Genomic DNA, 22,215 nt, shown 5'->3' on the forward strand with positions numbered 1-22,215 from the left:
AAAAATTGGTGAAATGAGTAAACAAAAGATTCCTGAGAAAATCCACGAACACGACGTTGTCCACCATAAACTCACATACCTTGGGGTCAAATCAAAGGATCCTTTGCATCAAAGGTATGCGTTCTTCCATTGAGCCACAGGCTCCATACGTTGGTGGTGGTGTTGGCGATTGTTTCTACACTGCGATCGAATGCCTCTAGCAATACCTCACATATTTGGCCATTATCAGTCTTAGCAGCGTTGAGTGCCTTGGTATCTATGGCTTGTGAATGTCTGTAAGTGGCGAATTGCTAAACCACAGTTATACTGTCCGCTCATTTACAACATCCCTGTCGAAAGCCTGGTAAATTTTTCTCCCCCCCCCCCACTTGCCATCATCCTCATGTCTGACCTTCTCTCAATGACATCTCCGATTAACTGTAGCAAACGCAACCAATAGGCCACAACAGAAAACACTTACTAATATGATATCTCTATCTTCTTTTTCCCTTAAGGGAAGTACGGAAGTACGTGCAATATCACCACGTGAAAATACAACACAATATCTTTTTGGGGGGAGAGGGGTATCTAATATTTACGGAGTCCAAGTTCCAGCCATGAGGATATTTTACACCGAAAACATTCAGAATGCGAAGCAACAAGAAAATTTTAGAAGCATGTAGGTCAGAGAGACAGGTGCCATTTCAGGATTCACCTAGTGGGACTGAAAACAATCTATCCAGAACACATCGTGCGGGATTCGGACTCGCACTCTCCTAATTGTGAAACATGATTGCTAATATTTTTTCTAAACTTGACATCTTTGGTCTATTTTCGTCTTGTTCATATAATTTTCAACATTTACGTAACCACAGTTCCTATATTTGTACCGCATATGTCTTCTTTCAAACAAGATTTATAATACAATGTCAGTTTGTGAAAAATAGTGTTTCCGTAAACATTAGTTTTAGCAAAATATACAGAATTTTGCGCTGGCTCTTACGAAACTGAGTGATGGACTGAATGCGGAATAGTGTAATATTTCATTTTCTACCATTCACAAACTCTACGACTTCATTCCACGTCGCATCAGAGATGTTCTGAAGGCGAAAGTTTTTCCAACGCCATATTAATCTGGCAAGATGCACCTTTTTCATGTTCTATTACGAAATTGATAAGTATTTGTGTATATATATAAAAAAAAGTCTCTTGCAAAGTTACGTGAATTTTACAACCAACATCACATGATCATTTGCTGCAAATGCAGTGACAATAAATCTTTTACTCCAAATACTTATTGCCTATGTGCTATTATAATGTGATTTACTGATTACATGATTATATTTAGCCGAAAAATGAGTACACGATAAGTTAGTATTCATAAAACTAATGTACCCTAAAACTTAAAAACTAAATTTCCATCACTGCAAACCAAAGGGTTACGACCAGCCAGATGGCGTACGCTCTCTTTGATGATACACAGTCGCACATCATCTCTCAATGCTACTATTCTTTGTTTTCTAGACCATAGTTTGCTACCTTTACTTTAATACGGCCACGATACCAAAATTACAAGAGCCAACCATTTCACTAGATGGGAGCATAATTCCACTAATTAGAAAAATAGATAAATCTCACTGAAACTTACCAAAATCAATCCTGAAATAAGGGACGAAGTTCCCGTAAGCGCAACGTAAAATTTTGGAGTCAATGTGCTCAGGAACATTGTGGCTGAAATGAAAATAAAAAAATAAAGCTTGAAAACAAGTTTTGCATCCATAACACTCAATACATATATAAACTGCACAGAAGTACAAATTGTGCTCTACACAATACATAATGTTAATGCTGATAGTTTTGTAAGAACAAACACAAGCCGATGGGAGCTGAACTTGGACTTAGTATCGACAGTGTGACTATTCACATCAGCAACACCAAAAATTATGGATTCGACACTAATATCAGTCGTTCTCCATTACTTTTACATGTCGTTTATGTGCATATTTTTATATGTTACCCATCCCCCCTAAAGGATTGGGGGTTAAACTTTGACTTAAACGGAATCGAGGTGTCAATATTCATTACTGCGACCCCGAAACCTGTGGATTCAGTACTAATATCGTTCTCCCGTAGGTTCATGTCTCATATAGCCTTGCTACTGAAAGAGATGCTAAACTCAAATCAACTAATATATATTTTCGATCATTTTTTGTCACATCTTGAACACTTCCAGCTAGGTATGCTAGGGGGGAGGTCTTACCTCCACAATATTCTTTTTCAGGTTGCAAATAGTAGGTGTACGAAGTTTGGTTAAAATTGGTTCAGGTGTTCCAGTTATGCAGAAAAAAAAAACATTTTCATCTCTCTCTCTCCAGATATATATATATATATATATATATATATATATATATATATATATACAGGGTGTCCCAGGAGGAATGGGCAATATTTTGGGAAATGGTAGTATGAGTGATTCTAAGCAAAAAAGTTCATATGAACATAGGTCTTAATCTCAACGGTTTGAGAGCTACAGGTTGTGAACAATTTTTTACTTTATATTGCGTATTGCTCACCATGTAGTTATTCTACAGAGGTGCAACATAGCGGATTTGAAAGGTGATGCAATGACCTTTCCAACGATATGCAATATGTGGCAGTGGTATCTTTGGAAGAAAAGTTATTGAGGGATATTTGGAATCAGTGTTGCCATACAATTTCTTTAGATAACCTTAACTTTCTCAAATTTCCGTCAACAGCTTCCCTTCTAAAGACAACACTGCCACATGTTGCATATCACAGGAAAGGTTATTCCATCACCTTTCAAATTCACTGTCTTACCTCTGTAAAATATTTACAGGGTGAACAATACGCAACAAAGTCAAAAATGGTTCACAACCTGTAGCTCTCAAATCGCTGATGTTAGGACCTATGTTCATACAAAAAAACACATCTCGCTATCTTCGAGTTTCATTCTATAACATCAATGTTAAAACTGGAAGCGGTTGATTTCTACCATTTCCGATTTGAATAGGCGTTAAGCGAGAAAATGGTATATATATTCTAAGAATGCTAAAGCGGACCCATAAAACCGCTTCTCGCTATCTGTTAGTATTTCTGCTCTATGTAGATCAATACTGAAACCGGAAGTCGTAGTAATTTCTACCATGAGGATGGAAATCAAATATATTTTTGAGACGCTTAATCGATTACGGGAAACCCTTCTATCTATTACCGTTTATACTCCATATTGATCAACGTTAAAACCGGAAGTGGTTGATTTTCTGCCACTTCCGGTTTAAATACAGAGATGGAATATATTCTCTCAGGACGCGTAATTGATTACAGAAAATCGCTTCTCGCTATCCATCACTATTTTCACCCAATAATGATCGATGTTAAAATTGAAGTCGTTGATATCTTTCACTTCCGATTCTAATACATAAATTAGAGTGGAAATGGAATATATTCTTAGGACGCTTATTTGATTACAGAAAATCGCTTCTCACTATTTTCACTCAATAATGATCGAAGTTAAAACACGAAGTGGTTGGTTTCAACCACATCCGGTTTGAAAGAAGAGAGGATAGTACCTATTATTAGAACGAAGAATCAATTCAATAAAACCGCTTCTCGCTATCTCCTAGCATTTTTGCTTCATATAGATTTATACTGAAACCAGAAGTTGTAGTGCATTTCTACCATTTCCAGGTTTAGTAGACACTTAAGGATGGAAACGAAATATAATGTTGAGATGCTTAATCAATTGCAGGAAACAGTTTCTCTCTACCTATTACAGTTTCTACTCCATAACTATCAACATTAAAACCGGAAGTGGTTGATTTGTGCAACTTTCGGTTTCAGTAGAAATATTACAAATGGAATATATTTTTGGGGACGCTTAATTAATTACAAAACATTGCTTCTAGCTATATTGTTACGATTGTATTCTACGGCGATGAATGTTAAATCCGAAAGTGATTGGTTTCAACCACTTCCGGTTTGAATAGGCGTTAAGTGAGAAGGTGAAATATATTTTTAGAACGCTAAATCGATTCCAGAAAACCGCTTCTCGTTCTCTGTTATCGCTTTTGTTCTATGTAAACCAATATTGAAAGTAGAAGTTGTTCTGTTTTAGTAGAGTGGAGGTATACTGCATTCTTGGGACGCTTAACCGATTGCAGAAAACCACATATCTACCTATTTCCGTCTTCAATTAATAGTGATCAACGTTAAAACCGGAAATGAATAATTTCTACCACTTATGGTTTGAGTTGAGTTGATTGAGTATTTAACGTCCTGTTCAGCAGCAACACTATATGAGACGTGTACCTACTGATTAACGTAGAATCCAAACTTGAGCTCTCGCCGGGAATCGAATCCGGGTCTCCGACGTCAAAGACGCATACGCCACTTATGGTTTGAATATCGGCTTCAAGGAAGAACGCGGTTCCCATCTTCTGACCCTCTACATTTTCACCAAATTTGGTGACAGTCAAATAGGGCTAGTTCTTGAGATTTTTTGTCTTTCGGGCAGGGTAAATAGATGGAGTTTTGGTAACCTGAACCTCTTAATGACCGTAACGACGTTTGTCCCTCAACTACTTCTAAATTGCGGGATCGATTTTCATGATTTTTGGCAAATTGCTGGACCTATTTTGATGATTTTTGGTAAATGACTGAACAATAGACTGACATAGGTTGAAATTTTATGTGAAAGATTGAATATCTCACAATCCTCTCGATTTTAAGATGATGAAATGTGGTACCTAAATTCTTCATTTAAAATAATAGGACCCGTGTCATAGCGATCTTGAAAATTTCCGTTTTAAGGGGAGACAAAGGGGCTTCTTTATGTATATAGAAAATAATATAAGGATGCTTGTCCACGAACTCCTCCTAGTTGTACCGATTTTGATTATTTTTGGTATGTGAGCGAACCCTGGACAAACTTAGATTTTAGTATATTTTCGGTAAGGAGAGAAGGGGTGAGGATATTACATAGAATAGTGACATTGCAAATGCCGTTTACGATTAAATTAATTTTCCATGAGTATCCTAAGAGGAAGTAGGAGTTCCAAGACTTTACATGAACCTATTCTTCCCGTGTGAAGAACGGGCATTTCAGCTATCAGATTAATAAAATACTCAAAAAGTGTGTTGTTACAATGTCATGGGTGTTCAGTAAAGTGTGTTAACAATAATAAAAAAAAAAAGGAACCACTGTTATACATTATAACTGCCACCATACTCGTCTGTGACGGGCCAAAGGGAAGATAAAGAGTGCGTGTCCTCGCAGTGGCAACGCTTGCCCCTCAGACGTGATGTAGTAAGTAAGGTAATATAAAAGTATCCTTTTAGTATGTATATATTTATGGAAAGTGTCCACAAAGTCTGGCCTCAGGCCGCTTTCTTAGAAACGGTTCGGAGTTGATTTCTGCTAACATGTAATGTATGTAGGACTGTGGTAGCCCACTGTTTCAATGCTCGTGATAAGTGAGTGACACCCGGGGGCCAGGAGGCAAGGTTCAACTGAAATATTTCAAATTGAAAAGTACGTTAAATTGGATGATATTCGAAAGTTCGACGAAGAAAATTGGTGCAAGAAACCACACAGTACATTCCTAACCAGCAGCAAGCTCTAGTCACGAGGTAGTGAACGAATCGGTCCCGTGTAAGCACCAACGGAATGATACCTACCAAGTGCAGGAATGTGTTCGTCGAAATATGTTGCCGACACACACACATGCGCGACGTTGCCGGCATACTCATACTAATGTCAAATCGAATTTATTTGTGCATTGGTAGTTTTCAGAGGTACAGCAGAAGAATCCGAATCAGGTCGTAAATTTAGTATAATTTCGGGCTGAATTCTTCTGTCGATCTTGAATTTTTTTTTTATAGTATAGGCTTCTAACAAACGTAAAAATTACTAGGAATATTCGGCCCATATCGAAAGGCCAAATAAGTCGTGAAAGCCGGAAGATCAAATTGTGGGTTCAATACTGCATCTGTCTGTACGAAAGTGATCCATACAGAAATTCCCGTTCACTTTCGTTCGTAAGTGCGAAATGTAAGGAGCCCCCAGGACTTTGTGGACGCCCTATATATATATATATATATATATATATATATATATATATATATATGCAACCCTGAATAATAAATGTGGTATTTTAAGTTTCTGTTTGACATGTTGATTTGAAAAATATAATAACCTGGCGTAATGCAATTTAAAAAGAAACAAACGTAACTTTATCTTGGGTTAGCAATACTGTTCATTCGGTGATGTTACAAAATACCTAGGACGCCCCCTCTCTGTAATTTCTTGGTGCAAAATTTCGCTTCTCTATCTTTTACGATTTCTGAGATATTTACAACTATAATTATAAAGGGACCACCCGGTACATAGGTATCCCTAAACGTCAACCTCCCAAGAAATGAAACCTGGATTAGTCACTTATCTTCGTGCATTAGAATAATCATTGAACTGAAAATCTTATTGACGATTCATGTTTCGTCAACATACTGTACCTTTAGGAAACTGAAGCGCTACACAACGACATAGGCTATAAACACAACTGTCACGCTAACTGCATTCTACATCTAACAACGGAACAACTACTAGCCATCTGCAGAATACACGCATTGTTATGTTCCAATTATTTTTTGTATAATCTCGTATTTAGCTGATACAGTGTTACGATAAACGAACTCATAAGTTATCAACTGACGTAGGATTTAACATTTCCACAACGAATAAAGTAATCCATCAACATTTAAATATTTTCAATGGTTTTTAAAGAGGGTTTATCAATAATTCTTTATATATTTACCATTTCTGTCCGTTCGCCTGGGAGAAAAAAAAAATCTCGAGAAATACTTGATCAATCCACCAAATTCGGTCAAAATATAGTGTGTCAAAAGTTAGGAATCGATAGTTAGTTTTTTGGAGTCTATATTCAAATCAGAAGTGGCAGAAATTAACTATTTCTGGTTTTAACGTTGATCGCTATAGAGCAAAAACGGTAGAAAATAAGATCGACGCAAGTGGTTTTCTGCTTTCGATTAAAGGTTACAAGAATACTTCACACCTCTATTCTTAACTTTCTACTAAAACCGAAAATACTTGAAATCCGTACAACTTCTGGTTTCAATAGTGAGGAAGTGTTCTGCAATCAATTAGGCCTCCCACGAGCATTTTCCATATCAACTCTAATCTTTGTATTAAAACCGAAAGTGGGAGAAATCAGTCACTTCCAGTTTTAACGCTAATCGCTATAGAGTAAACACGGTAATAGAGAGAATTGATTATGCTTCCCAAATATACATCAAATTTCCATCCTTAACTCTCTACTAAAACCGTAAGTGGTAGAAATCCACTACGACTTCCAGTATTGTTCTATATAGAGCAAAAATGGTAAGAGTCTGCACCAAACAGTGAGAATGGATTAAGCATCCCAAGAATATATTTCATGTTAATCTCTCTCTACTAAAACCAGAAGTGGTATAAATACAGGGTGGCCCAAAAGTAGGTATACGCCCCTGCATTGATCAAGTAGTTGAGTTGATTTTAGTTTAGCGTCCCGTTCAGCAGCGAGGCTATATGAGACGTGGACCTACTGATTAACGTGGAATCCGAACCACATGAGCTCCAGCCGGGAATCGAGCCCGTGTCTCCCGCGCCAAAGGCGCGTACGCTAACCGCTTAGCCACGAGGGAACTCCATTGATCAAGTATAACATCCTAGCTTATAGGTTTATTTGCTTCGGCTGTTCCGAGCTTAAGATATAAGTAAGAACAAGTTTAAATCATTAACAACAAACAATAAAGAAACCAAGTCTACCTGATGGATAACAATAAAAAATAATATAAAAAGCAATGAGTTGATCAGTACGGGACTGTATACCTACTTTTGGGCCACCCTGTACACTAACTACAACTTACGATTTCAATATTAGAAAATATCATGCCATAAAAAAGAAACCCTTTACGCGATGTACACATGACACTGCTATTTGTCTTTTTTTTTTTTAAAGAAAAGACACAGTAAACCTCTCTTCATACCAAGGGGAGAAGATATAATAATTACCGCTAGCGTTTACCATAAGTATACACCGGAAATGAAAATAGCACGTTTTACAATATTCAATCGTAATGCATTAATGGATTATCACACACTAGCAGTGAGCTTTTTGTTTTCTTTCTTCACTAAAGCAATATTGGTATAATGGCCTTAACACAAACTGATGTGTTTTCAACTTGTTTCACCTGCAAATTTTGTCAAGTCTAGAACATATTTATTCTGTATATAGGGTGGCCACAAAATCCCGTTACCCCTTGATACATACTAATTTAAGTTTTCCCGTTACCCGCAATGTGGTCTTTTGGTACAAGGACAAACCACACTTTTATGAAGAGTTGGAACAGAATCCTCCGCATGTGATGATATGGACAAGAGTGGACAACAAACGCGTAATTGGGCTGTTCGTTTTCAACAGTGTTGTGAATCACCAGCGATACCTGGACATGTTAGAGAACTGGTCTGTTCCACTCTTGAAGGAGCACGAAATTAAAGAAACGTGTTGGTTTCAGCATGATGGGGTACCTGCTTATTATGCCCTCGCCGTACGCGAATATCTTATGGAAGTCTTTCCTGGGTGTTGGATTGGCCGTGGTAGTCTGGACCTGCCTGCACCATTTGCCTGACCACACGAAGCTCAGATTTCAACACCTGTGATAATGCACTACGGGAGTTCATAAAGGGCATCGTTGCACAAAACTGTTACGATGCCACTGCCGAACTGACAGAAGCTGTAGAAGAAGCTTTCACTCAAGCTACACTTGTAATGCTCCGCAAAATGTCACACAGAACCTGGCGGCGTATTAACCTTTCTCATGATAATGATGGTCGACAGACTGATTTTTTGGACACTTAATGTTTCCTATCTCAATAAAATTTCTCGAAGACATTGTTGTTCATGTCATTCAGCTCTTTCGGTGTAGTTATTTACGTAAGTTGAGTGGTTTATGTTATTTTCAGGGGTAACGGGACTTTGTGGCCACCCTGTACAAGTGTACACATAAATGCAGCGTGGACCATTTATCTTGATACGTCATTATAACTTTTAACTAATAGATACAAAAAGCAGAAATTTCATACTCTGCAAACGGTAGACTGGGGAGCATTGGCATAATCCGCAATACCATTAGACTAACAGAGTTGCCAACCCAGCAAAAAGTTGTGTACATATTTTTAAAATGGCATTGTATCAGCTTAGGGGCAGCGGTGGCTCCGTGGTAGAACGCTCATCTCTGGTGCATAGGGTCCTTGGTTCGATCCCAGCTCGCGCCAAGTGAGCATTTGTGGTGTACAAACACTGTGTGCGTGGGTTTTCTCAGGGTTCTCTCGTTTCCTCCTACTTTCTTGAATCCTCCATTTCATTCATTTCTCATCGTCACCGTCTCCTTTAACTTAACCGGCATAATCGTCGGACGTAAAACTCAGAGATTTTTAATTTTCACTATATCAGGTTATTACATACTGTATTTCAAATCTGCATGTTAAAAGAAAACTTACAATACTACACTTATTATTCAATGTTACAAACTAAGGAAGCTACACTATCACAAACATCTAAAAACAACCAAACCTTGAAGGATTCTACAGCAGTAATAACGCAAATGAGACAAGTGTGTCAGTACACATTCAAAGTATCTTATGTTAGTGTTGAATACTACGATAATCAGACGCATTTCGAACAAGTAGAAACACAATTACAAGAAATGAAAATTTGACTTAAAAAATACTTCATACGTAAGTGGATGTAGATATGCATTACATCAATTACGTAGGTGGTTTTCAATAGACAGATATCATAGTTTCGTTAATAGCAATTTGACATTTCAAACCGTTCTGCATATATGAACAAATACTGGTAAGGATTGCTATAAATGACACGTTTGTGGGAAATTTCCAAAACAATTGTTGGTTTTTCTTTGCTTCAATAACGTTAGAACAATAGTTTTTAGTACATGTAATTACAACATGTTCTCGTCGAAATTACATAATTTAATGTAGTGTTGCAAACTTTATCAGTGCATATTATATCTTAAGAACAGTTTGATATCAAACTGCTGGAAACAAACATTATGATTTTTACAACTACTGAAAATCATGTATGCACTTATCTAAGAAATTTTACGAAAATCTTTGAAAGCTTTTCAGTTTAACTTCCCACAAATATGCCCTTTAGGCTAAAGAAAACGGATGATTAATTCAAGTGAAAATGAAAGAATTGGTGGAATGAGAATGTGGGAGAAAACGGGAGAACCTCGAGAAATCTCACGGACGCGGTATTGTTCACCACAAACTTACTTGTGCGGGAATGGAACTAGGAATCCCCGCACCAGAGTTATGCGCTCTACCACTGTGCCAACGTCCTCCCCCTCCAAGTAAATTTACGAAATAAAGGTTTTTGGGGAAAAGGTGAAATTTTCAATCCCTTCTAACTTCGTTCCTATTCAGTTGGAATACGCCATAATATTCATGATCATAATATTACACAATATGACACTTTGTACGTGCAATGACATGTCAGTCTCACTTCCGTTATTGCTGCTCTAGAGGTCTCCAGCACCTCGGTATGATACTGTTGCGACCTTTGTTTGCATCAATGAATAACAAATGTAACATTGTAACTTTTTGTTTAATATGTATATTTGAGATACGTAATAACCTGACGTAGTGCCAGTTGCAAAAAAACACTATGATGAGTAGGCAACACTGTTACTTCGGTGGTATCGCAGAATACGCCACACAATGTCTTCCTGTTGATGTCTGATGGCCAAAATGTTAGCGTTTTTTATATATTAAGCTTAAAAATTACAAGGGCATATCGAAATAAATGGGCCACCTTAAGTATATATATATATATATATATATATATATATATATATATACTACTCGCATACACGTGCATACACACATAAAACAACAAAATGAAACAAACTTAATTCCAGTTTCACTGACAAATACAGACTGTAGATCATGAATATTATTGAAGGAAAACAGAGGAGCATGATTAGTTACTTGATTATATACACATAGCGCAAATACTATCAACATGCTTTCCTTACATAATGTACGTACTAACCGGTAACAGCCGAGCACTTTGAATTTTCCCATTATAAATACTGAACAAAGAACTTGCTCTTTTAGTTAAGGATCAGATTCTAGATTATAATTTGTTGTCCGCACTATGCAAACATCTTCAGTTGCCGGCACAAGAAAAACACGCGATTTGTCACACATAATCCTTTAAATATGTATAGTATAACTGTGACAGAGTACTTTCTTTAAAAATATGTTGTATTATATTTGTGTAACTCGAAGATATATTAAACTATCTTCAAATTATATTTTAATAAAATGTATAAAACGATGAAAAATACATAATCGGAATTCTAACATACAGAAATTGAACATATCCCTGACGTATTATCTATTAAAAAGAAAAGGGAGCTTTTTATTGTGTACTGTAGTCCCTTTAACGGACAATTATTATTCAGGTTCCTACTTACAATCCCACATGTTTTAGTTTCCTCTCTTTTTCTTCCCCTCCTGTCAACCACCGTGAATAAGCCAGGCAGACAACAAACAACTGATTCCTGTCTCTCGCAAACCAAGATGGCTGGCTGCCTAAGTATTGATTTTTCTTCATTGAGCCAAAAATAGTCAACTTCCCTGGCAAGTTGCGTGTGGGAGGGAAATTTAACAGGAAGTACTACAACAGATTGATAAGAACATTCCATAGGGTATGTCAGTATCAACAAGCGCAATATCAACAGTACAAATTCGTACATTTTAATTTAATGAGACGCGAAAGAAGAGCACTATTCAAAGAGCAACGCTGTTGCGACTCTCTTTATTCCAGAGATCCCAGTATTCGTTTCGTGAACTGAATATGACTTTCGATTTAAAATCGTAGGAACTAAATAGCATGCAAAGAATTCGGGCTTCATTTTTTTCTCGCTCTCATTTTTGCTAGTTTTGCCCTAACGCACGGAATACGTAAGAAAACGGGCTTGGCCTTTGCTCAGGTTACCGTTACAACAAATTCTATGACTCGTAAAAGAAAAACCGTCTGACATAATTCAAGTATCATGCTTCCTAAGCTAAAATGTTAACAACGAAATGCTCAATAGAGGCCAATAATATTACTATATTAATTGTATTTAAGCCTCATGACTGTATGGTCAAGGTACGCGCCTTTGGCACAGAAGATTCGCGTTCAATTTTCGGTAGTTACTAATGTAGTTTGGATCCCACATTCAACTGTAGGTCCATGTCTCATATACCGTCGGTGCTGAATGGGACGCTAAACTCTAAGTCAACCAATCAAGCATTATGGGAATTCAGCACGTGAACAGAACTGACATTTTTCTATGCCTGAAATCAATCCGGATAAATTAACATGCACTGGTAAATATATATATATATAGGGGAGACACCGTAGTGTAGTGGTTACACCGTTGCACTCACGTCCCCGTGGGCCCGGGTTCGACTCCCGAACAGTGCTTCAAAATTTTCGGTGTCCACTCAGCGTCGTGAGGCAAACTCGGGAGCCACGTGGATGAAAGATGTGACGTCACTAGGTCTAGAAAGCTCCCGATACGCGGTTAGTGATAGGGCGACGCGGCCCGCTGACCATGTGTTCGAGTCTAGGCTGGACGTAGTTAAGCCAATTGCTAATACATGGCGTAGAGCGGCTCAGGCCCACAAATCGGGCCGTTACGCCAAGTGTGTTCTTTTTGACAAAAAAATATAAAAATCAACACTAAATGTTAAGTGACTTCATGAGAAGCATAGAGAAGATGAGACTTGTATTATGTCAAGTATTGCATTCTACAGCAGTAATTCCGAGCGTATCACATACTTTACAGAACCCTCACAACATCGTGACACACTTATTATGTTTTCTTTTCTATTGATGATAATATAAATTGTAATGGGCAGGCCAGGCCTAGACATATTATTACGTTTAGTCAGTTATTTGCAAGTTTCTTGTTTGTTTGTAACTATCTGCAGGGCAGCTGGTGGCCAGCTACGTATTGACACCGTCAGTATCAAAATGAAATGAAAGTTTTTACGTCGCATGGTTACGCCGGCTAGGCTAAAGGAGACGGTGATAATGAGAACTGAATGAAATGGTGCAATGAAGAAAGTGGAAGGAAACGAAAGAACCCCGACAAAAACCACGCACACGGCGTTTGTCAACCGCAAAGTTCACTTGTCGAGAGCTGGGATCGAACCAAGGACCCCAAGCACGAGAGGTCAACGTTAATGCCGTCAGTGTTGCCATAGTACGCCATAACGACAGAAAACAAGTGTTTTACTACACGATATTATCACGGCCGTGGGATGTCTACACTTGGTGTCAATGTGTCGTTTTCGTTTCAAAATGATACATTCCTACCTAGCCTACCTATTAACATTCTAATTTGTCCACACACACGCAAAGAAGCCACAGTGTTTTAAATTCTTGATTTTTCACGATTTATGCAAAGAAAAATCTTTACCTTTGTCTATTTCTGGCATTCGTGAGGAAAATTGTTGAACCCTCAACCTAATGTTTTGTATCTCAAAAATATCTACAAAGACAGGCCTTCCATGGGTGGGAGTTTCATTCCATTCGCACTAACGGTTCAAAAGTTCTGATGATCGATCGGGTTGAACGACTTTATGGGCACACTGTAGTATAAGACTAATTTTTTTTATAGTATCTAAGTATCCACAAGTAGAACAGCATCCTTGCTGCCGTTGACTGATACAATCTATGTCAAAACAATTTTAACTCATTATTATAAAGGTTTCACGGTAAAAATAAAATGTGTCGTATAAAGTCTACAGACTGCCAGCTAAATGATAGAATTAATCCTAAAATGTCACGACACACTCCATGGGGTTGTGCGATTTCGCGACACACCTGTTAGGAATTACTGCTTTACGTTGCAGAAAACTAACTCTATGGCCTATGGAACCCGGAAGGTCAATGGTAAGTTCAGAAACTCTCTCCACTGACTTCTGTCTTTAGCCATCTGGATCCAGTTTCCACTTTGTATTTCTATTTCTACGAGATCCGTCTTAATATTGTCATCCCATCTGCGTTTGGATCTTTCTAATGGTCGTTTTTCGATTGGATTTCCAGTTAAAATTTTCAAAGCGTTCCTATTTTCTTCCATAATGGCTACATGGCCTGCCCACCTGAGCCTCTTAGACTTGATTACCCAATTATGCAGTTCCTCATTAGGAAATTTCCACCATTCCGCATTCCTCTTGGGTCCGAATATTCGTCTCAAGATTTTATTCTCAAATACTTTCAGTCTGCGTTCTTCCCTCAGAGTAAGCAACCATGTTTCGCAATCACACAGCACAACATGCATGATCATCGTTTTAAATACTTTAAGCTTCAAATCCCCGACAAAATTCGCGAAGACAAAAGATTTTGAACTGAATAACAACACGAATTCCCTGCTTTCAGTCAACATTTAATTTCTCAGTGGATATGGTTTGGGTCTGTTAATACTGATCCTAGATATTTCAAATTATCTGCTTTGTCGAAAGTATTATTTGATATTTTGACATATCCCATCCGTAATTCACAGCATTACGATCCCGGTGAATTTCCATATATTCATTTTTTTTCTGCATTTCTTTCTAGGTTCTCCTATCAGATATGCATCATCAGCATACATCATTATCTGGTGAATACTATTTACCTCTAGGCCCAGGTTGCTATCTTCGATTTTCCTTATAGCTACCCCAGAACTAAATTGAATAATAATGGCGACAACGCATCTAGCTGTTTCAGGTCATTTTCGACGCGAAAGCTTGTGGACAAGTATTTTTCTACTCGGATTTTACTTTAGGATTCATTTGAACACATTTTATTCTAACTAGCTATTAATTTAAACACATCTCAATTACTCTAACTAGCTTTCTCGGTATTCCAAATTCTGTAAGAACGTTGTAACAATGCTTCCGTCATAACCGAGTCGTAGGCCTTTCTAGTATCAATAAACAATTGATGTGACGGAGTATTGTATTTCCATTTCGTTTCGAGTATTTGTCGAATAGCAAATATCTGCTCCATAGTTGATCAATTTCGCATCAATCTTCACTGAAAATAATTCCATCTGCGTATGGGATCAATCTTGCTGATCTGTTGGCAGAAGGGAGATGCCTCGATAATTATTACCCTCAATTTTGTCCCCTTTCTTGTGAACTGGAATAATGAGTTTTCCACTCTTGTGGCAATTCCTCCTTGTTCCAGATAATGAGTTTGTATATCTTGTTCCCCAATTTTCCCCTTCCAGCTAAAGTTAGCTCAACCGGAATTTCTTTTACACTCGGAGATTTGTGTTTCTTTAATATTCTTTATAGCAATTTTTATTTCTGGTTGTTTAGGTTCTGAAATATAAGGTTCTCCTGTGTGCATTTCTTTTTCCGCATGAACATTAGTTTTTCGCTGAGTTTTAAGCAAATCGTCAAAGAAATCTTTCCATCTATACAAAATGCTATCTGTATCAGTGATAATTGTTTTGTCGCCCTTCTTTAATATATAAACGCGAGGTTGATAGCCTTTCTTAAATTCGTTGATGCTTTTATACATGTCTCGGATGTTTTTGCTTTTACTTTTACCTTCAAGTTTATTAATTTAAGCTTTCAAAAAACCGCGTTTTTTTTTGTTCTAAAAGTTTTGAAAGTTTCCCGCCCGATGTCAATGAAATTTTGTGTAGTTATATCGATCGGATTTTGCAGCCAACGCAGTTTTGCCTGTTTTCTCTTCTCTGCTGGTTTAGTGCATTTCAGGAGTATAGAAGCATAACCTACTAAATCCATTTTTCAATTTTGTCAGGAGTCGAACCAAAAGTGACTCCCTTATGTTTCAGAATGTTGAACAATTATTTTGTATAGTGGTCACTACTTAATGAAGATGAGTGAAATATACCACTAAAGAAAAACTATTGTTCAACAATTGAAGACGCTGTAGAACACAACGTAAGCGCCAAAAGCAATAGTTAGTGTAACAGTAAAGACAAAAGATAGTAAATTGTGCCCAAGCATCACAAAATAGGAAATGCTACTGCTTAGAAATACAACCTATCATATAACGAAAAAAATGAAATTTTGAGTTTTACGCCCCACCGTTATGCCGGTTAGGCTAAAGGAGACGGTGATAATGAGTAATGAATGAAATGGTGGAATGAAGAAAGTGGGAGGAAACGGGAGAACCCCGAGAAAACCCACGCACACGGTGTTTGTCCACCACAAAGTTCACTTGGCGGGAGCAGGGTTTGAACCCGAGACCCCAAGCACCAGAGGTGAACGCTCTACCACTGAGCCACCGCGGCCCCTATCATATAACGAAGTATGAAAATCTAACTAACAAAGGCTAAAACGTATTAAAAAAATAAAAATAAATAAAAATTTCAAGGTGGCACTTACATTGTTTTCTACAGTGTCTTCAATTCTGAAACATAAGGGAGTCACCTTTTTTTTTTTTTTTTTTTTTTTTCGTTTCCTGACAAAATTGAAAAATGGATTTAGCAGGTTTTGCTTCTATACCCCTGATTTCTAGCCGAACCATAGTATGTTCCTATATATTTCTGCGTGTTCTAATTTTTCTTTTGCTAAAATTCTAATGCTATCCCTAATTTCAACCCAAGTATCCTCAACACTCGTACATTCTAAACCTTTTAAAACCAAAAATCTATCCGACATTTAAATCAGAAATTCCTCTAAGGCCTGGTCTTCCTCTAATTTCTTTAAATTAAAGCCCTCCGTTTTCACATCTTGATTATTTCCTAACGATAAGCTCCCTTTTATTATTGCTACTACCAGATGATTATTTCCTGACGACCGAACATCAATTATGCTAGAATGTATTCTTCTATCTACTAAGACGTGACCAATTTGATTATGTGTTTTTCTATCTAGTGAAGTCCAAGTGTATTTATGAACGTCGCGATGTGGGAATTTTGTACTCTTCACGATAAGGTTTCTGCATGTTGTAAAGTTCACGAGTCTAACACGCCGTTGTCATTTCCTATAGTCGGTTTGAAAAAATCCTCCCGTCCTACCTTCGCATTGAAATTCCCTAATAGAATTTTCACACGGCATCGCGGGAGTTGGTCAAATACACGTTCTACTTCTTTATAGAAACTGTCTTTTATATAGTCATCCTTATCTTCTCTTGGAAGATGTACATGTAAACCAATACCACTAAATCGATATTATTAGAAACTTAAACACGACGCAAAAAGAATAGGGTTTCAAAGTATGGGTGTAGAGAAGAATAAAGAAAACGAACTTGGTCGAACAGAATAAAAATGATGAAGTAGAGAATAGTAGTAGTGGAGAGAAGACTAATTTTAGATGTGACTAAAACAGAAAGAACAACTTGTTGGGACATTGGCTAAGAAGAAATTGTATCATAAGGACGAAAGAGGCTACAATTGATGGAAGGATTAAAACAGGAAAGTGCTATGTCAAGACGAAGAGTTTATCTAAGGACCGTGGTATATGAAACCTTCTGAGTCGGCAGCAAGTGACCTGTCAGTAATAGCAAAATACCCATCATGATTCATTTAAAAGACAAAGTAACATACCATATATATGGTGTCTCAAAACAACACTGACAACGTTTGGGAGGTGATTCCTGACACCACGATAAAACAAAAAGTATAGACTAACCTGGTGCACAAATGCTTCCTTTCGGAGTTATAGGCTGCCGAAAACATGAAAAATTGAACTTCAAAGGCCCACAGCTCCAAATCTATGGGACCTACTATAGTCAGGTCAATACATCATATAGAAACCAATTCGTGTTTTATTCAAAAATCCACGTTTCAGAATCCTAGGGTACTTACGCAACAATTTTTATAGAGGAAGTTTGGCTTCGGGCATATATTTTGAAGTACTCACCAACTACCTCTATAAAAATTATTGCGGAAGTACCACAGGATTATGAAACTTATCAGAAAACGTCCTAAATGATCAACATACATGGTGTCCTAATGTTGCACAAAAATGCATGCACAAAAGACAGTGCAGATTCGCCACAAAATAGCATGAAATCCGTCCTTACCCATATCGCAATCTGACGGTTCTCCTGCTGACTACCACCTCTTCCGTTATCTCAATCACTTTTTGAAAGGAAGAACTTATCTGATGAAAGGGTGGTGTAAGGCGCGATTGAGGACTACTTCTGTCATGAAGCCTAATCTTTTGCAAACATATGTGCATCAACCGGAGACTAGTTTGATCAACTAGTATTCTAGTTTTCATTCTTTTCTTTGACAATGTAACATGTCGGTTGGACATTTCAATCGCACCAACACAATATATATACAAAATAATTCAAAAGTCTAGATACACCCTTGTAAGTTTGAAATAAATAGAGTGATTAGGATGAAATCTGCACTGTCGCTACTGAGGATAGGCTCCATCTGAAAGGGCATATGACCGTTGCAGTGCCCATCTTGAATTTAACTCCGTCTCCGTTAGCCTCAAAGGGCATAATTGTGGAACGTTAAACTGAAAGATTTTCATTTTTATAAATTCTACTGCTTTTATACATATATATATATATAAGGAGGGGGTTATACCGTACGTCATTTGAGGCTGGAAAATAACCAAAACACGATTCTGATACTGGTTTCCACCTAAGTTTATTTCAGTAAGAGTTATTTACATGTCAATGTCGTAGATTAGCATGCTGAAGTCTTCCATGTTTTTTCCTTGGTACAGCCTTCCAGCTAAAATGGTTCTAACATTTCAGGATTGCATTGAGATTGTATTACTGAAAGGTGGATGAAGTATCAAGTGGCTGTGGTCGAGTTCAGTGCACTGGGTCCAGAACACTTGCATATATTAAACTGTATCATGAGAACAATTTTGTCCAAATCGCAGGAAACAGGTTCTACGGAAGGACAAGTCACACAGCAGATTTCTACGAACAAGAAGACATTAACTTCTGTCTTGGCAGCATTTGTCAAGAGCCCATCACAGCACGTGTCAGAGATACCACGAGTAAAATTAAATCGTACGAACTATGCGATACAACCAACTGCACCCTCACAAACTGCAATTACAGCAACACCAATCGAGGACGACAGCGACAGGCGATTGGAGTTTTGTCAAATGGGCTCTGTAACAATGCCACGTTAATCCACAGTATACGTATGTGCTCTTCAGTGACGTGGAACTTTTCTTCCTGAATGGCGAGGTAAATACATAGAACCATTGATACTCGTCACATGAGAACAGACACTGGACAGATTCGTGTAAATGTGTGACTGGATAGAAACTTATGGCGGGGTGCGGTTTGGAATGTAGGATACTTCCATTTGGAACCAGTCTTCATTGAAGGCACATTGAATAGTAACCAATTTGATAATCTGTTACGCGAGGTGTTTCCCTCATTTCTGAAACCAGAAGGTGAGTTTCCAACGCACTTTTAGCACTTTATGGTGCGCCTCGGAGCTATGAGGTGCAGGTCCAATGAATCAACAGTTCTTTCACCATTAAACCAAAGACGAGGGTCAGTGAAATGACCATACTAATCCCAGACTTCATGCCCCTGATCTTTTATCTGTGAGAACACGTAACATCGATTGTGTACCAGTTCAAAATCAACAGTGACCGTGAACTGAAGCAACGGATAGCACACACCTATGCCAGCCAGAAATGACCACTTTGCAATCGGGGTTGACTCGGACTCAGGCTCATTATCCTCAGTGAGGAACGCACTGGCTCGATCTCGTGTCCATTTACCTCACTGAGCTTGCGCTAGCTCGATATTCATTTCTAGCGCTCGTGCTAAATCACTGAACTCGATACTGATTAAGTTTCATAGTCAATCTCGCGATTTTGGGACATCTCTGGTACACTTCTGGTCACGAGAACCTAGCCTGTCTTCCAGAGTCTCCAAAAAACTGAACCTAGATCCTTACTTCCCTTGGATATCCTTATAAGGGAAATATATTTTCCCTCCACTCTGTTACAGAGCAACATGCATATTCTCTAATAGAAATAGATCATATGGACATTGTCTTGAAGTAAATATTCAGGTGGTATGTAGAAAACAATCATAAAATATGACAAATAAATAAAATAATAAAAGTAAAAACTTGCATTCTACATGAGATTACGCACTTTGTGGATGATTCACCAATATAATTTTCCACTGCACAAGCGAAAGCAAAAGATAATGCGCACATCTACAGAACATAAGTTTATTACACGTAGTTAGTGGAAAACATAGTTTGAAGTTGTCCATTAAAGAACAAGCACTCAACCACATCGGAAATCGTCTTAAAATTTCATTTCAAATGTATTTAAAATCTCATTCTTAAATTGATATTTCCTGACTATTCCAGATCTTCCCCAATTCCCTGACTTTACCCAGTTTTCCAGGTTTGTCGCCACCGTGCACAGGGAATGTAGATAGGGTAACGTCGGAAAGCTGTAGGATACTTATATTGCTAATATGTTGATAAATATTATTGAAATACGTATACGGTATATATATACTAGCAAATAGTCATTACTCTAAATGTGAATTACCAATCGGTCATACTTTGAGACATTAAGTGCATCTGTGGGAGTATTGTAGACCTATTTGTGTCCTATGTAGATCAGCAGGCAAACAGAAAAAGTTAGATTGGCATGACGATTGTATTTTTATATGACATTTTCTACATTTTAACACAATGGATCAGTGCAAGGTTCCAAAACTTACATTATCACTTCCAAACAATACGTCTGCTAGGTAAAGAGAGAACTGACCGCTGTGTGTTTTACTTTTATTTTCATATAAATAAATTTCCTTACTTGGTTTATCTGTAATTCATTTGCTCTTTAAAGTGCTTTCTTTCGGAGTGCAAAAAATGCAACTCCCTCTTTCGTTATAATATTTATGTCATCGCAAAACCTAACTATTGTTCCATATGTAGCTCATATCCTTGGAGGGAGGAGCACGGTTGCTGAGTGGTATAGCGCTTACCTCTGGTGCGTGGGATCTCTGGTTTGATCCCAACAAAGTAAGTTTGTGGAGGACAACATCATGTCCGTGTGTTTTCTCCGGCTACCCCCGTTTCCATCCACATTCTAATTCCGCCAATTCTTCCATTATTGTTCACTTGCTTATAATCATCTGTCTCCTTTAACCTAAAGAGCATTATAGTGGGACGTTAATCTGAAATATTTCTTATATATATCACTTTGGAAGCCACTGAAAACAAATAAGTGGTTCAAATTCACTATTACTTACAATTTCAATATTGATTACCACAGATTAAAAATAGTAAGAGATAACGACGCGTTTTTTTTTTTTTACTTATTTTTTCAAACAATTCATTCTCCCAAGAATATATTACATGTTACCTGTTATTTCTGTATTCAAACCGTAAGTCGTTCAAATTAACAATTCCGGGTTTAACACTTATCCTCATAGAACAAAAATGGTAATGAGTAGAGAGAAGCTATTGTTCACAATCGATTAAGGGTCTCTAAAGAACACAATCACAACACTACTACAATCGTAAGTGGTTGACATTTACTACTACTTCTGGTTTCAATACTGATTTCTGTAGGCACAAATTACAAGAGATATCGAAGCTGTTTCTACAATTTATTAAGCTTCCCAAGAGCAGATTCTATCTCTTCTTCATCATCTATGCAAACCGGAAGTGGTTCAAATTAACGAATTCAAGTTTCAGCTTTTATCGTCATAGAAAAAAAAAAAAAAGGAGATAGCGAGTAGTGGCTTTTTTGATATGAATTCAGCATCTGAGGAACAGATTCTATCTTCGATCTTACTACTCTATTGAAATCAGTAATTATAGGTGTACTACTTCAAATTTAAGTATTGAATTACCATAGTTTTGAAGTACACTGTAGTTTCACTCTGCGAAACGAAACTTACTTGTTTATTTAATCTTATGTCTCATAAACTTCTGTACGCGCATTTATTTGTTAATACATACATTTTACATTGTATGCATTTTCATTAAATAGCTCAAAGGCTAGCAATCTTTCAAACAGAGCTACACCCTCGGTCTTGGTTTCAAAGAGACCTTCAAAGAGGGATTGGTCGCGGGTAAGCTTGCTTGAATTTTCCCCACTCCAAAAATCCCCAATGCTTTTTACTTGGGGGGGGGGGCAGGGAGGGG

General features: G+C 37.6%; 1 protein-coding gene across 5 annotated transcripts in view; it reads right to left on the reverse strand.

Annotated features, from left to right (window-relative positions):
* Nucleotides 1-22,215, reverse strand: part of LOC145688122 (protein ST7 homolog) — a 111,024-nt gene that overhangs the window by 62,712 nt on the left and 26,097 nt on the right. For 3 of the 5 annotated variants that reach the window (XM_081761887.1, XM_081761889.1, XM_081761890.1), the window contains exon 2: nt 1,628-1,710. In XM_081761887.1, the coding sequence (XP_081618013.1) occupies nt 1,628-1,710 (83 nt within the window). Of the gene's footprint in view, nt 1-1,627; nt 1,711-11,132; nt 11,156-11,559; nt 11,712-22,215 lie in introns of those variants that run through there. The other 2 variants (XM_081761888.1, XM_081761891.1) reach the window with 2 other exon arrangements.

The sequence above is a fragment of the Thermobia domestica genome, chromosome 6, assembly GCF_964235325.1.
Source record: "Thermobia domestica chromosome 6, izTheDome1.hap1.1, whole genome shotgun sequence".
Taxonomy (NCBI): domain Eukaryota; kingdom Metazoa; phylum Arthropoda; class Insecta; order Zygentoma; family Lepismatidae; genus Thermobia; species Thermobia domestica.